The sequence below is a fragment of the Typopeltis vanoorti genome, chromosome 4 (assembly GCF_054136105.1).
Source record: "Typopeltis vanoorti isolate ZY-2024b chromosome 4, IOZ_Tvanoo_1.0, whole genome shotgun sequence".
NCBI lineage: Eukaryota > Metazoa > Arthropoda > Arachnida > Uropygi > Thelyphonidae > Typopeltis > Typopeltis vanoorti.
Genome location: NC_143552.1, coordinates 137237419 through 137255400, shown reverse-complemented (window position 1 = coordinate 137255400; position 17982 = coordinate 137237419). Strand labels below are relative to the sequence as shown.

Genomic DNA, 17982 nt, shown 5'->3' with positions numbered 1-17982 from the left:
AGAGCCCATGATTTGTTAAAATCAAATTAATCTCTTTAACTGATTTCGACTTCAAAATAGATTACATATCAATAAATTATAAATAAATTAGTTAATGTTTATATATTAATAAGTTAACACGTAAACATTGATATCGATGTTTTTAAATTTCAACTCAAATTTATCTTGAAAACCAATCAACTCAGATAACTCCATAAAATTCAAGGACATGAAAACTTGGTAATGTTCCCATTCCAAAACAAATATAGTTTGTGGTTATTTTAGTTTTTTTTTTAATATTCACACTTCCTAATGTATTATAGAAACGATTATTAATTAATAATTAATGTGCTCCTTTAAGTTGTCAAGTAGTTACTATATTCCAGCTAGCTAAGTATTTTTAGCACTGCCGCATGGGTAGTTTTTCAAGTTTGACCTACATAGTGACGGTAGAACCAAATATAAAGCACTGCTTGAATTCTTCATTGATACAGAATCACGGTGAAGAAACGTGATGAAATGCCTACAATCAGTGATTATTTGGATTTAAAAATAAAAACTGCCCAATTTTCGTCCTCAGTATACATTGAAGGAAAAAAGAACAAATTAGATAGTTGCTTCAAAGGTTTTGCATTACCGAACTGTCATGCGAGGCAGCCGTCTTTACAGGAGCATTATGTTGACTTCAACGCCTTCATTCTTGTACAACACGAGTTTCACTAGCTTTCTAACCTACTTCCAAGGGATTTTCTGACATTACTACTAATAATAAGTCTTATTTTGGAAGTTGTTTTATTACTTCCAAAGTAACGGTATTGTTTAATATATATTCTTGCGGTAATAGTTTTATTATTTCCACAAAAATTAATTTGATCCCGATATTGGCCTGTGTTCTGAATTCGATATAAAGCCAATTTAAAATCAAATGGAAAAACTTACCTGTATTACATGTACACAAGTAAAATAATATTTCTCAAATGCGGTTTTCCAAACGTTCATGATCTATATACTACACACGTACCTAGATTTCTAGAATAAGAAAAGAACAGAAACAATATTATTTAGGTGATTTTTAACCAATAAAAATTCAAAATGTAACACATGAAAATAGTTGTGAACATGACAGTTGATTAAACAGTCATGTGCTATAAAAAGCAAAAGCAAACTACAACCCTTTCATCACATAAATCTTTATATACAAAATGGAAACTAAACTTTGCTCTTAGTAATAAATGCCCATAATACCGAACATAAATGTGTGTTAACATTTACTATTCCTTTGCACTCCGTCCGGATCTACACGTTATGTTTAGTTTTTTTGGAAATCTGACACTTACATTTTTCCCGCCGTTACAGAAAATGACTATTGGGAGGAAGAACTAGAAGGCCAATCAAAAGGAAGGTGAGTTCCCGAAACAGCAACGGAAACATAATATTGCTCTCCTCTATTCTTTCCCCCCTTTCTCCCCAGCTCCAGCCTTCTAGTGCATGTGTGGGTCACCCTATAGGAAGAAGGAAGAAAGAGAAAAGTATATTGGGACGCCCCAAAGTAGCGCTAGCATTCAGCGTCTCTTCCACATCCCGGCACAGTTTGCTACTGTTGCTCCTCGGGTTAGTATCTCGCAGGGCTTCTTGCTGTGGTTCTTCTCTAGCACAGGATAATTCCAATAATCCGCCAAAATGGAGGCTATCAAGAAGAAGATGGCATCTATGAAGTTGGAGAAGGACAATTCTTGCGATAAAGCAGAAACAGCAGAGGCAAAAGCCCGCGAGGCAGAACTCCGTGTTTATAAAGTAAGTTAATCCCCTACTGCTGTAAAAAAACAAAGACTGCTCATTAGTATACAAATGTAGTCAATTAGTAAGCAACTGAAGAAATAAACTTGAAAAAAAAACAGTGTGCTGTAGATCTAATTTTAGTTTTTACATGTAAAGGAAAAATTATTAAAATTCTATTTTTTTAACTTAAATTTGTTCAAGCGTATAGGAAAAACATCACATCGATATTAATTACTATGCCTTGATAGTAAAAAATCTGAAAATTCTTAGTTTGATGTAAAAGATTGTTGTACAATTAAAAGGAGCTACCTAAATAAAAAGTATTTAATTATGTATTAATTTCTGTAGATAAACGACTGAAATATATAAAAAGTTTTTATTTTACTTTAATCTTTATTTTAATAGCTATATTTAATAAAAAAAAAGATGCATTTCCTTAAATAACCACACTCATATTTATTCACTAATATTAGTACCGATTCTGTACTCTATAATAATAATACCAAAATAAATAATCAGTATGTGATCACAGAATAAAAAAAAACTTGAAAAAAGGCATATTCATTATTCTTTTTATTCGTTAAAATAAATAAATAAAGTTTACTTTGTTTGTTTATAAAGTGCAAATTATGATTACAATTAAAATGATAATGCTAATAGTTTTAAATCCTATATCAAGTTCCTATTTTTATTTAAAATGAAAAATTTAGGCATTGTCGTTCAGGAAAATATATATTTGCTTAAAACTTTCTTTGTAAATTTCGAGAAAGATTATAAGTTCATTTTAGAATGACAAAATGCATTACTAAAGTATACAAATAACTTACTTTAATGTGATATCTCTAGAAAAAAATAGTGGAATAACTTACGTCAAATATTGCTAAATATTGGAATAAATTAGATAAAGTTTATAATTTATAAAAACTAAATTGTTTTACCTCTTTGGATCATTAGACGAACGTAAGTAAATAACAAACAAATCTAATCTAAATAACAAATAAAATAAAATATGTAGTTCAGTTTACTCTGACATATACTCAGATCAAATTCGGCATTCGGTGGTTGGGCTTTTATTTCACTATTTTTTTTACAAGGTATAGTTATTTGTAAGTAATACATTCTATACACATAGCAAGCGATAAATCATAGCATTCCTTTAGGGAAAAAAGTGCTATTGCAATTATAATCTGTTCTGCAAAAATAAAAATATCTCACAATTTTCCAATTTCTCAATCTTGCTAACGAGAATTCCACCTACCTCAAAAGATACTTTTCTGCTATTCGCATGCATGCAAATATGCGGCATCATTGGTCAGGAAGAAGCTAAAAATTCTGTAAAAAATAGAAACAACTTAAATTCAAATTTATTATAATTAGCAATATTTTTCATGCACCTACACCCTATTAACAACCTGAAATTCTTTCAAAAGTTTAAACGGTTCTAACTATTGTCTGGAACCAGGGTTAAGGACAAAAATATTTGTGTAGAGGACGCGGGGAAGTTGAAATTCGCCATTTAATGTGATATAAATAAAATCTTCCATATCGACATTCTAAATATAAATTAATCGATTTTAACTATTTTAGTTTAGATTTACGACCTGTAAACTTTTATATGCTAATAATTTAAATTATTCTTTTCCATTACATGAGGACCAATATTTGCATACGTCTACATTTTCTAAATCCTATATATGTATATACACTGTTTCATTTTTTAACTCATCTTTTCTCAAATGTATTCCTTTTTAAATTTGTGTAAGGCGCCGTTAAGACTGTAGTCGTAGTTGAAATGACAGCTAAAATGCATTCTTCATTCTTCTAATATTAAGGTTTAAAGTTTTCTTAAACTGTTGTTAATATTTGTCTTAGTTTTGTTCATTTCAGTTAGTTGTTAAAAATTAGTTATTAAAATATATTATAAAAATATGTTTAAAAATAAATTTTGCGATTACTGCAGCAGATATTAAATATCTGCTGTATATTTAAAAAGAATGTATACATAATTAAATTAATAACTGTGATTATTTCATTCTTTCCTCTTATAAATTATTTCACATTTATGACAATAATTGATAAAATAATTAAAAACAAAAAAATATTTTTTTAAAGCCGACACAGTTCCAGAATATTTAAAGTTAATTTATCGTGATTACCTAATTTCGTGCTTTTAAAGCAAGCGAATCATTTTTTTTGCCCTACAAATGAAATATTAATTGTGTAATCATTTGAAAATGTATCTTGTTTCATTTCGAATCTTTAATCATTGAATTATTTCGAGTCATTGCAGTTAGCCTAAATAATATACCATTTTATGTTTCGCCACCACCACTACATTCCTATTGCATGATGGACATATGTAAATAAGAAATAATTTATTTTTATTTACAAATGTTTTAGCAATAAGGCATAACGTTTGTGTAATGGGAATATGGCAGTAGCTAAATATACAATACAATGGTGTTCAACTTAATCCACCAAGCTATGTCAAGATGGTTTATTATTTATTACTAATAGTTTGCAAAATTTATAGCGAGACATCATTACAAAAGCGTTTATTTACGTTAAGATTCGTGTATTGAGTATTCATAGAACATTATGAATGAAAAATGAAATGTATTTTTATGATCTCGTTTCACTAGGCTGAGGAAGAGGTTCGAGCACTGCAAAAGAAGATCTCCCAGATCGAGGGCGAATTCGACTCAACAACAGATCAGCTTGCTCAGGCCAACCTAAAATTGGAAGAAAAAGACAAAACTCTTTTGGCTGTAAGTTTCATAGTATAAAAATAGGAAAATTGTGGAAGTATAAAGTGCTATATAATATTAATTAATATTCGATATAAGTAATAATTTATATGCTAATCTGGTACTTCGTTTATTTTATTATTTTTTAAAGCATAACACAACATGATATAATGGCGATATATTTACTTTCAGTTATCACAATTTTTAAACCTTTACAATTATGCATTATTTCAAGTAATTCTTTGCAATTATATCTTCTGACACTCCCTCATGTGATCATTTGGTTGAAAACTTGTATCTTTAAAATGTGGGTTTATATCATAAAGGTTTCTCTTAGGATTGTTTTTCTTCAAAAATCAACTGATAAGAGTTGAGATATTCATTAAAAATATACAGGGCATTTCTTCAGGTAAGTTTATCATTATTATTATTATTATTATTATTTGCCAAAATGAGCTTTATAATGATATGAAATGTCTCTCTTTGCAATGGATACAAAAGTAGTACATCTGCCATTCTAAATTTCTTGGCACTAAATCTTAGACGTTGTTAGAATGGATAAAATTACACCTTTCCATCTTCCACCCAAAGTGTCATCATCGCATCTGGAACAGGATTGGAGTAGCTTTGTTTAATGGCCAATAAGTGGAATTTTAAATTTTTTTGAATTTTCCTAACATTTTTCACTATTTTTAATTTTTCCAATGTTTTTCCTAATATTAGAATAGATGTTTGCTTTAAAAAATGAAAAAAAAATATTCGGAAATAATTGAAATCATTTAACCAAAGAGGCTTTGCTGAATCTTATTATGTGCCTCTGGCATTACTTAATTCAAGACAAAAAAATATTTAAAATAAAACTGATAAAAGCGATAGTTCAAACATTCTATCTTATTCCCAGTTTCTTTCTGGCATACATGTTAGAAAATTGAAAATAACCTATTATCTAGCTGCTTTAAATATCATTATAGAAATAGTTATATCCTTATTTCATAAGTCCAGGTTAATTATTCAATTAATTCTTATTTATCTGCTTCATGATAAGAGTAAAAGATTTTTAAAATTTTCTCGATTACGTTGTTCGAGAAAAAAAATATTCAAAAATGATTTAACAACTTTCAGATGAAATGATTTTCAAAATTACGCGCACACCAATTTTATTTTGCATAATTAAATTATGCAGTAATTAAAGTAATTCAAAAAAAAAGAAAGTTACTTTTTGTCTTAAAAAATATTAGAACTAAAACGTCTACACACTTCTTTTTTCTTCCCTGATCAAAGCAAAAAGCATGCCATTACCCTATCACGCGATATTCCGGATACATTCCATCATTGACAGTGCTACGAGTATTAGTCACTCTGTTTCCACTACATGGCTACCTAGCTCTCTGGAGCTGAATCCTTATAACTTTATCGACTTTAGGACTTCCTGAAGGACGACATGTTGCAGTTTCTGTATGCTATGCTTACATCTCCTAGAACCATTTCTTCCCTGATCCAGCGCAACTAGTACAACTTCCTCTGTAATAATCTGGCACAATATTGCTACAATGCATGGAAACATACTATTTAATAGAATAGTAGATGCCGAAAAAATGAGAACATGTATAGTTATGAAAGTTATTATTTGGTCCTTTTCATTAAAATTGATACATAATATTGGATTTATTGGACCATGGTTTTGATAAACTTATGTATCAATTTTAACATGTATAGTTTTTAGACTATTTTTGAGCCCTTTTTTTTTTGTAATTAACAGTTTGTCATAGGAGATTATTTACCAAAAATTGTCATTTTTTTAAAATCATAACGAAATTTTGAATCCTTCAAGACTTCTAATAAATTAATTTGAGGCGAATAATCATGAATTATTTCTTTCTCTTTGCGATATTTTGCTTTTAATTTGACTGGACTGTAAGCAGATAATAGAAATTGTAAAGTATATCAAATGGCTACATCAAACCACACACACACACACACACACACACACACACACACACACACACACACACACACACACACACACACACACACACACACACACACACACACACACACACACACACACACACACACACACACACTTGCAGACAATCCAAATCGTGCATAAGAAAAAATAATTTCTAATTATTGAGAATTCACTTATAAATCCAACATTCTCAGCTTTCATTGTATACTGAAAAAGCATCATAAATGCCTTTCTGCTACTAATGGCTCACGCAAAAAGTTAAGCAAGTTTGAGCGCGGTGTTAGTAGTTGGAAAGGAATCAATCGTTCGATGCTGTTTGCACACTCTCCCGCTATGAGTCTTTGGACTCCCTGAAGGTATCACATAATAATAATAATAATAATAATAATAATAATAATAATAACCTGAGCTCCATTATCATGAAATGTGAATAATGTGTCCCCCATAATATTGCTGTATTGCTACAAGCGATGAAGAGATTTATACTTGCTATGGAGTATCAAGAGTAGAAAGTCACTCTGCAGTGATTTTCTACTCTTGAAATGAGTCAAAAATACGTGAAATTTGGTACAGGAAATTCGTATTAGAATTTATCTTCCAGCTTAGAAATACCTTGATTTTCATTTTATATCGATCCCTATAATAAAACGGATCATATTTTGCGACGATGGAACTATATTTCATTATAAAAATGGATTGTGGTATAGTTTAATGTTATGATATACTCCGTTTGGCATGCATTGGTATGAGTTATGTACCTTCATACGCCACACACACACAAAAAAAATAAATAAATAACGAGCAGCAAAGTAAAGAAAAGGTTTCGTCTCCTATTATTACAGAAGAGTTCTTCGACTTTCCAGAATATGCAAACGACTTAAGAAAGATTCGAAACTTCTTAAAATTTATTTAAACAAAATAAATCTGCACTGCTGAAATCTGGACAGTTACATTTCTTTTTATTTATTTCTAAATAATTTATCCGATGTATTGTTTGTTTAAATTGAAGTATTACTAAATGATTTGTCAAAATTAATTTTCATTTTTATTTAATCCGAGACTTTTTATGAACGTTGCAAAGTAATTTAAAATGTGTTCGCATAAATGTATGTATTTTTGTACATGTTGCGATAACATAAAACACACAAACTGATTAGCAATACACGTGGTTCAGATTTCATTACTATTTTTCAATTTTTACTTATTATTAATTACTAATTAAGTATTAATTAGTTTCTACAAGTACATAATTGACGTTATATTAAGATATCATAACAGACGAATACGAGTATCTTTTTAAATATCTAGTTTTATTCCAATTTGTATTAACAATTTTTGTAGTCAATGTAGTGAACTTTAAGTAGTTGAAAATGATTTTGTAAATTTTTTGAGAAGATATCAACCGCCATTTGATATCTTGTTTTTTTTTTGGGGGGGGGAGGATTCTTATTTAATTTCCTCATTATAATATTAAGAACAATCAATCAATGGCTAACTTTATTCAATATGATGATGGAATACTGTTCGTTAAGACTACTTGACTAATCAATATGTCACAATTTATACCATAACATCTTTTAGTACACAATAATTCTGACGACTTAACATGGTTTTTCAAATTGTCTGGTGAAATATATGCGAAAATCGTTTTTTCGACAAGTAAGCTTTCGTTGTAATGTGATCTCTTTGAGTCACAGATTTCCTGTATATATCTTTCTCTCGTTCCATATATCTTACGTCACCAGGTACTTACGTGGGTGCAGTGGCGAATAGAGCTTACTAAACCTGGAAGTGCAGGGGAGGGGAAGTAAGTTTTGAAGACGACTCTCGATGAAAATACTCATGAGACTCACCGAAAACTTGTTTCAGGGAGGCATTTCTGCTACTTCTACCAATGCCTGGGTAATACTCAAAGGAAAAAAAAAAAGAAAAAAAAAAGTTTATGCAATTTGTTTGTCTAAGTTAGAGAAATTCCTGATATGAGACCTATCCCTGGAATAACCAATATGATCGTTATTCCAAAAAATGAATGGGCATTTTTAGAATGCCTTACATATAAGTTCTCAATATTTAAATACTGAATTGCTGCGGCTTTATTTACTGTTTATATTTTCTTTATTTTACTGCGTTGTGTTAAACCTACAAAGACGGAAGTTGTTTTTTCTCGCCGGAATTTTTTTCTCATTGAAACCGACAAACCGGACGAGGAACCCACGTAGTTAACAGATATAATATAGTTTCAGTTGCCTCATAGTAATTTCAGCCAATTCCAACCAAGTACTATATTACAGTTGTGACAGTTTTAGGCCACTAAAGTCATATACAGAGGTGGAATATCTCGATAATTTTTTTTTTACATAATAACACACCATTGTTTTAACCAATAGAAAGAAATATTTGCTATCCAAACATAATTTTCGTTGACTATCAGTCCTCCACGTATCAAGAATATATGTATATATTTCAACAACTACTTATATATATATATATATATATATATAAGTAGTTGATATATATATAAATATAAATACAAATGATATATATTGTACAAAACAATTCTTCTAAACGCAATATAATAAATATAATTATAACAGAGAGACACAGGAAGAAGCAATAAATTTATTTATTCAAAACAAACGAACAAAAAAAGCATTGCCGTTTGCGTTTATGCGACGAAATATGAATGCATGCGTAAAAAATAAAATGTATTCTCTAACTCCTTTTTGCAAATCGGAAAAGCAAGCAGTCTCCATCTCTCATTACGGCCAAGGTTGAAAGCTTTTCCGTGGCTGCAGGATAGCAAGCGATGTTTTGTAAGTAGTATTTATATACTGGTGAATGGGGTCGATTTTGCTGACTGGAGGAATTAAAAACTCCTGAGTTTCTTCTGCGTGAGAGAGAGGTAAAAATAACTTGTATGTGCAAAAAAGATCGAACCCAAGAACTCCCTACCCCCCAAAAAAGCACCTAGCCATAGACTAGAATCGAATCTGTAATGGTCTTTCATTTGTAGACTTGTTGTCATGGATGTTGGCAAAAAAAAAAAAAAAAAAAGCCTAAATGTAAATATTTTAAATTACTATCTTAAATACATTTTAAATTAGGCCTATTTTAATATCTTTTAAAATTTTAATTATAGGAAATTATTACTACCACTATCCTATTATTTTATTTACGAGTATTTCTTCTATTATTTACTTTCTTTGCCAGATTTGATATAAACAATTCACACTACTACTACTACTACTGTATTTTCTCTTAGCAAAAAAATTCAAACTATAAATACGATAATATAAAAAAATTCCTAGCATCTCTTCCCTTCCAAATAAATTGTGGCTACTTCCGTATTTACTGAGAGCATATGAAAGTAAGATTACATGCCTTTTTAAGGTATAGAGCAAAGAAGTGGATAATAGCATGGAGCTCAATACTGTATTGCAATGTTTAGATTTTGTTAAGTACCTAAGTACTTTTTGTTTCCTCAGCGAAACTCAACCTTTACTGTTTGAACGAATACCTTGTAATTCTTTAACAATACTTGCCATAAAAGTGTAAACTCTTATTTTTTTTTTCAGAAGAAAAATTCATTGCAAAAGAGTAAAACACAACAGCATATCTTTATTGTTTTTGTAACAACAAAGATACATTAATAGTTACTCATGAAGGACTGTTTTCATACAATATCTCTATGCAAAGTAGTGCACAACTGCACTAAATACTAATTCTATTTAGCCTCTCCAGATGTGATGTAGAAGCTAAATAGCCTCTCTCTCTCTCTCTCTCTCTCTCTCCTGTTGTTACTGACAAAAGTAGAGAGCGATTTTACCATATGAAGTCTGATCAAAAATATCCGGGATATTTTTAATCAGAAAAGTAGTTTCACCTCAGTTTGAATGGAAATTGGTAACCGTATCGAAGCCACAACCATGTATGACAATTATTTCCTGATATCAGCAAAAAGAAGGCGGTAGCTTGAATCAGCTATATGTGATCTAATGGAACCAAGAAAACATTTCATTCCATCCTATAAAACGGGCGTGTTGAATGAACAAACGTGTATCCATCAGTTTCTTCTGCAAATTTGGTAATATAGCAACAAATAACACAACGGACGACATTTGTTCCGGCATAAGCTATTTATCCGACTGTCTAATTAACACCTTCTCCAATGTATTCCTGATGTGGTTCATCAGAAACGGTCTCATGAATGATCTTCCACACCTGCCTTTTGCTCACTAAGATGCACCATGCCAGGATGTCCTCAGTGTACAGGGATTCTAAGCCAAGCACAGCCTCTTGTGGTTCCCCACCAGCCTCACTCACTAGATCTCCTCCTTCTAGCAACTTATTCCTCTTTTCTAGATGAAGAGAACTCTGAAGGATTACAAATTCAAGACGTTGCGGATATACAACTGAATATGGCATGGCAACTGTTTGGGTCGGAATTACAGCGGAAACAACTAAGACTGCGAGACAAGTGTTAAGTCTATTAACTGCAAGTGTGGTCTTCTTTTTTTTTTTTTTTTTGGAAACAAGTGCGTTTCCGGGATGAACCTGGGATTTTCCATCCCTCATGATAAATGCAATCCCTTATGATCATGACCATCCAACTCACCTTCAGTTGAACAACCCTAATAAAAATTCTTCGCGTCCTTCCTTCACGGGGTTTTACCCAGATCTATCCATCCAAATGACATTGTGGTTATCAACTGAACTACGGAGGCTCTATGGTCAGCCGCATCCCATTCCATACAAGATGAAATGAACAATGCAAGAATCGTTAAATACATTCAGAATGATTGTACTTCGAAGGAGACAAACTCATATATATTTCACGTTCCCTATACAAAATTCTGGCTCATATTTTCGATCAGTCCTTTTAAGTATGACGAATTACTACGTTTTTGCGGCTTGAACGGATAAAAGTAGCCTATGGTAGATAGAAATGAAAAATAATAAAAAAGATTAACGTCATTGAGATACTGAATTTAGTTGGACACAGGCTTTGACATATGGCAAGAAAGTAGATAATAAGAAATTAAACATGTAGGATGATGTTTCATTTTACATCTCGAATAATTTTGATTTTAAAAAAAATCAAAACAATAGGTATTCTTCCTAGAAAGTTGTCCACCCTTCTCAGGCCATTCTATAAACAAACTAATCTAAGCACACACACGCACACACACACACATACACACTCAATCGATAGCCATAAGAACTGCTCTGGAGCTTGAGTTAACTTATAGTAGTCTTAATCTAAAATAACGTAATCGAGACAATAAGAAGAACGCATTATGTTTTCAAGTTATCAGAATACGAATATTTTGGTCTAAAATTAAAATATGTTTTCTTAGATATTTTTCGTAAATATCTATTCGTTATTGTTTTATTTATTTAACATTCTTTTGCGCTCGTATAATAACGCTCGTTGGTCTACAGGACAGCTTTTTGTGAAATTTAGTACTGTATTTGGGATATCTACAAAAAGGTGTCGAGTCATTGCTTTGATTTTAATCAGACTATTTCACCAGAAAAATTAGGCAAAACAATTCGAAACGATACAAAATTATGTTATGTATTGTAAATAATCATAATTAAACTGCTTTTAGTGCAGTATCCAAAAATAATAGCCAAGTAGCCCTAATTCGATTGCCATGGTAATGGATGACGTCGCTTTATAAGAACATTATTGCACAGCACGCCTTTTTATGACTCAGATCATTTCCATAGTTTGGTGAAAACAGAAAGATGTGATCATTTCAATGTCTTATGTGTGTGTGTGTGTGTGTGTGTGTGTGTGTGTGTGTGTGTGTGTGTGTGTGTGTGTGTGTGTGTGTGTGTGTGTGTGTGTTGTTCAATAGGAGTACAACAATAGGCTCCACATAGTTAGTTCTTAACTTAGCATTATTCCCCCCCCCCTTTTTTTTTTAAATTACGGAACCACAGCAACGCGTTGCATGTCATATTTAATATTTGTGTCATATTTGAGCATTTTTCTAATTAAGCCTTATCCTTATAAGGACTGGCTTAAAGGGGCGAAGCAAGAATGCTTTTCATCTTCCCCGTTATCTGTAGAGGACAGTGTAGGGATAAGGTGTTATTGGGCAATTAAAGCTCTGATCATGGCAAGAGGGTAACAGCAATAGCCGAGCCTCAGTTAGAACTTCATTGGCTACAGCATTGCCATCCATTATCCTTCTAGTTAAGCGATGTTATTATTTAGCTTTTGATAAGTGTCGTTTTGAAATGCGACCAGAAGATGACAGGCTGCGCAGTGCTGGCTTTCTGAATGTACTTGGTGCACTCTTTGACTACGATGATCGTATGTTTTGACAGTTGTATGTTTTATTCATCTTGTATTTTTGATGACATTTTAGTAGTATTTTTGGTATTTCAGTAATGATTTAGGAATATGTAATAAGTGGTGAATAATTACAAGAATTTTAACTGAGCGGTAAGTGGCTGAATAAATTTATAAGATCTTTTGTTAGTTTTAAGCATCGAACCAGTTGCCTCGCTAAGCCTAATTTTTGGTGTGATATGGATGTTTTAATTAGTGTAAATTACTATAAGTGTATAACATATATTTATATGTAAAAATGGGAACCCAGCACATTTGTTTAAAATGGGACGATCATATGAACAATTATTTAAAGGTTTATTACTGAGGTTTGTAGATGTCATATACCTTTTAGCCTAAAGGCTCAAACAATGGTACTGTCCATCTGATTGTGATCCTTGAAGATATGAAATACATAGATCTGAAAGCTATTGTCTAGTAAAATGACTGTTTCAGAGGACCGGCTTTCTGTTGTCCTAAAAATAGCAGAAACCCTATAGGTTGAAAGTTAGTAGTGGCAGGTGAACATTGAAATGATTTGGATTTTCCACAACAGGATATGAATCAACAAAATTCAGTACTAAGGCCTTACCTTTTAGTGGGGTTCAACAGTAACACATGACAGATTTACCAGCGATAAGTAGAATGCCTGGCAGGAAATTTGTTAATGACTCTAACAACAGTGATGAGGAGGAACAGTTACCATCCGAAAGCACAGAACTAAACGCACTAGAATTGCTTGAGGATATTAGTTTGGAGCCAATATCAGAAATAGTTGAAGTGAGGCAAAGTTTATTAGCAACAATCTTCTCAATTCTCTACCATATGTATATCCTAGTATAATTCAGCCAGCATTTCCATTTGTACAAGGTTCGGTGACTGTAGAGGGACCACAGTGTGAAGATACTAAATTCGAAATAGAGTCATCTGTGGCAACGTATACTGTGCCAGTGTTTTATGACAGTTCATCCCAAGGTAAATTAATTATCTCTTCCTACCATAGTTGGATCAATTGTTATTTTAACTCACTTTACAGCTTCAGGTGTGTGTGTGTGGGGGGGGGGAGACTGTGGAGATAGTCGATATTGGTTCATTGTTCTATGTCATCTGAGTTATCGATATATAATTGTGTTACTCAGGACAACCCAAGATATCAAACTAGGCACCTACACTATCATTTGAAGAGCCTCCCGTATCATTCATTGCTTGTCCTCCACAGTAATATAGTAATAGTATGGGTTCATCTGAAATACGAGGTATCTCTAGTTTCAGTAATTATCAGTTAGATAAGCAGTAACCTCAGTTCCTCTGGAAGGCATTCGAAAGATTCTGGCAAATGCTTTCGAAGTGAAAGAAGAGGCATTGGCACATGATTGCAAGTTCTTATTATCCCCCCCCCCCCACTGATTGCGCTGAAGCAGAGGATTGCGCTGGTCAGCCATCCATTCAGTACTGATGGTTGTGATTGTCGGGCTATCTTTGAGGATCTGAGATCCTGTCAGGATGGTCTGCAATTGTGTTTCCCACACTGGCTACAATTAAGTCTCTGGAGGGAAAAGCAGAGGCGGTCAGTAAGGAGAAAGAAGACATGAAATTGATGGCGGTAAATGGAGACATTAGAAGACTTGAAACAAGATTAGCTAATGAAAGAACAAGAATAGGAGAGAGAGAGAGAAAGAGAGAGTCAAGAGATCGAATGTGATAAGTAGAAGAAATGAATGAGCAAGAAAAAGAGAGGTCGCCTGCATGTCTGTTCTCAGCACTGCGATTTTTGATAGAGAAGTGGCGAAGACAGTTGGTTGCCCTTCGATTGTAAAAAAAAAAAAAAAAAAAAAGTTTAAATACCGGAAGCAAGGAAACTTTATGAGAGCTTTTTGTAAAATTGGATTTTTATTCCGTCATGTCTTAACATAGTTGCCTTTTCATAATAACAGCAAAATCCTACGTGAAATTTACTTTAATTGGTTGGAAAGATCCGTGTTTGATTCCTACTGTAGTACGAGATAAGTATTTTTCAGCTAAAGGTGAGGTGGCCAGTCTCGGATTTTGCATCTTTCATAAATGCAAACTGGGCATGGAGCATAATTTTCAAGTATAATATACTCTGGTCTGGATTACTGACGTAATTTGAACAACCATCTAACCATGCCTCCACACAGATCATAGTTTTTAAGATCAGAGATGAGCATAGTGAATAGTCGCGTTTTGCCACCATTAGTTATTCCGAATGACAGTCCTTTACTAAAAACAGAGGTATGCATTTCTGAAAGAATCGCTCTCTCTCGATGGAGAGGAGGGGGAAGCAGATAATGATTTTGGTAATACAATATTCAGACGACTTGTATTGATGGGAGAGATTTAAGTAATGCCAAAACTAATGTATTAAATGTTTGCGTTCCTTAGCCTAATTGATAAAATATATATTATCCAATTAAATCGAACTTTATTTAGTTAATATCACTTGGATTTGATTTCTGAAATGATGTTACATAGGGACAACGCCAGCACGAAAACATCCCGGTAAACAACTTCGCTCAGCTTTCCCTCAAGTTAAATAATATATGTACAAGCAACCATGCCTCACGTGACAAATTATGTTGCCAAACTGTGCCATTGTTGCATGCCAGAAACTGTATATTATTTGAAGTTATATTAAATCCTTAAAAGTATCAAATGTTGTTAAAAAATAAGAAAATATTGTTTCATTCTGCATTCATAAAAATTCCTTCCGGATTTTTTTTTATTTTAAAGAGAAGTGATAACTATCAATTATACAGTGGATCCCTCTTATTGTGTACACCTCTTATGGTTTGTATATGACGATTCAAATAACATAATATGAACATGACACAATTTTGCCAAGATAACAAAATTGCGGCTTAATGTTTACGACTCTTATTCAAAAAACAAAAATCGATATAATACTTTTTCACGACAAGTTTTACAATTCCTTTGGAAATTATCAGAAAAAAATTTTTTTTTAAGACTATGCCTGAACTTTTCTCACGGAGAGTTTAAAATGAATCAATTGAATATTTTAGCACTATCTAAATTTCAACTAATGAATAGCAATGAAATATGAAAAATTTAGCCGAGCGTGTACTGTATAACTTGCAGTTTAACTTCTGCAAGTAATGAGAAAGAGAGGGACAACGTCTTAAAATAACTTATTTCGTTTCCTTATTTGGCAACCGTTGCTTGCCTGGCGGTTTCTGTTGCATCGTATCACCGCCCCATTTTGTGTGTGCGCATAACTTATCTTACACGGAGTTTGCGCACTTTCGTGGGAAGTTGTTGACGGAATACTTGTTCGCGTATGCGTATAGCGCAGCACGTTTATTCTAGGAAACTTCAAGAATTTCCTGCCTCTATCACCTGACTCGACGTGCTATCGTTTTTACAGCGAGGGCGTTACAATCAACTTTTAGGCCTATGTGATTTACGTGATTTTTTTTTTTTCTGAGTTTGTTTACACGTGGCCCAGAATTGAAGAGGATTAGTCAATGGCAACGTGTATTGTTTGAAATTTTATATATATATCGAAGTGTGATTATAAAGATATTATCTGCAGTCATGAGATTTTAAGTAAATACTCAATTGAGCAACTCTTTTTATTAGTTAGTTGCTACTAATATTAACACGGAACTGAATACCTTTTAATTTGGTATGTAATCTGAATTCATCATCATTTTTGTTTTGATATCAGATAATATTAGGGGGTGAGGAGACATTTTCATTATTATTCTTAAAACTTAGCGATTATGAAAGATTCTGGAGAAGTAACTAGTCGACAAAGGAGGAATCCTTTAGTTACTCCAGTTTCATCAAACGATGCGAACATCATTGACAGAACAGCTGATGGTGCTGAGGACCCAGTGAATTCTCCAGAAGAATCATCTTATAGTAATTCCATAACAAATGGAAATGAAATTGAAGATCCGGAAAATGAAGATTGGGCACGATTACGTTGTTCTAGTGTACAAACGGAAGTAATTAGCGAACGTAATAGGCGAAATAGGCAGCCAAGTGCGGGATATCCTGGATTAGCATTTGGTTCATCTTTGTTTTCTTCGGGAACAATGATGAAGTTTAGTATTATATCAAATGAACTTCATAATATCATGAATGTACAACTGAAAAGGGTAACTACATTATTTAACTTCTGTAAATAGCAGTCATATTCATCTCCATTCAAAATGAAATATTAATAAAATGACATACTAAGTTATCCTGATATGACCTTGTTTCTTATAATCGATAATAGTTTTATCTCTCCCCTACTCTCTACTTTTGTTTTTCTCAGCTTTGATTTTTTTTTAAATTATGCATATTAGGGTGACCAGAATGTGGAGTATTTTACGAGACCCCGTTTTTTGGCCAATTTTTCATCAGATTAAATCTGATGGAAAAAACCGTATGAAACCAATAAGCGACGCGGTATGGTCTCTATTCATCCCCCCCCTTTTTTTTAAAAAAATTTAATATAAAAAATGTGCATCTATAACGAAAAATGAATCATGCAATCGTGCTTTAGAGTCAAATACAACTATTGTGGGCCTCCCACAGTGAGCTTTGGCCTCTATGGAAATACCTGGTTAATAACACACACACACACTCTACCCATTTCCAATGTTAAATAAATATATAAAAAAATACTTCGCATACAATGATGCTATAAATGAATTACTTGACTAAAACAGTTCTTTCCTCCTTAGACGAAGATTCCATTGCTAATGTTTACTTTGTCAGTAACGAAAAAATATCTGTTCCTGAAGCATTCTTTAGTTCTGCATGAAATTAACTTGATGTCATACGAAGAATGTATTGAAATGAAGTCACTTTCACAAAGCAAAACTTAAACATGATTTCATCGTCTTTCCTAGATAAATGGGATGGGCTAATCACTGTTTGCTGCAAAATAATAATTTTGTGAAACTGTATTATTGCCGTTTGTTTTCAGTAATGACATTTATAATTATGTACTTATTAATGACGATCTTATTAATGTCAAAGTAAAAAAAAAATCCTATAAAATCCTCAGATATATGGTCATCCTACGTATCCCACAAGTTTCACTGAATGAAAAAAAAAAATCAATTTCATTCCACTGCAGAGTGGAAATAACTTATACATGCGCTTGTAGGAACATTTATGAAAAACTTTAT

General features: G+C 32.4%; 2 protein-coding genes across 7 annotated transcripts in view; both read left to right on the top strand.

Moving 5' to 3' along the window:
* The first annotated feature begins 1498 nt into the window (after positions 1-1498).
* The window catches only part of LOC150107702 (tropomyosin-like), a 102940-nt gene continuing 86456 nt past the window's right edge, over positions 1499-17982 (top strand). Inside the window, exons 1-2 of one of the 6 annotated variants that reach the window (XM_090392015.1) lie at positions 1499-1773; positions 4401-4526. In XM_090392015.1, coding sequence (XP_090248141.1) covers positions 1660-1773; positions 4401-4526 — 240 coding nt within the window. In that variant the 5' untranslated portion in view covers positions 1499-1659. The remainder of the gene's footprint in view (positions 1774-4400; positions 4527-17982) is intronic. The other 5 variants (XM_090392019.1, XM_090392014.1, XM_090392020.1 and 2 more) reach the window with 5 other exon arrangements.
* Positions 16020-17045, top strand: LOC150107703 (uncharacterized). The gene has a single exon (XM_090392023.1). The coding sequence runs from the start codon at positions 16579-16581 to the stop codon at positions 16987-16989; it is 411 nt and encodes a 136-aa protein (XP_090248149.1). The 5' UTR covers positions 16020-16578; the 3' UTR covers positions 16990-17045.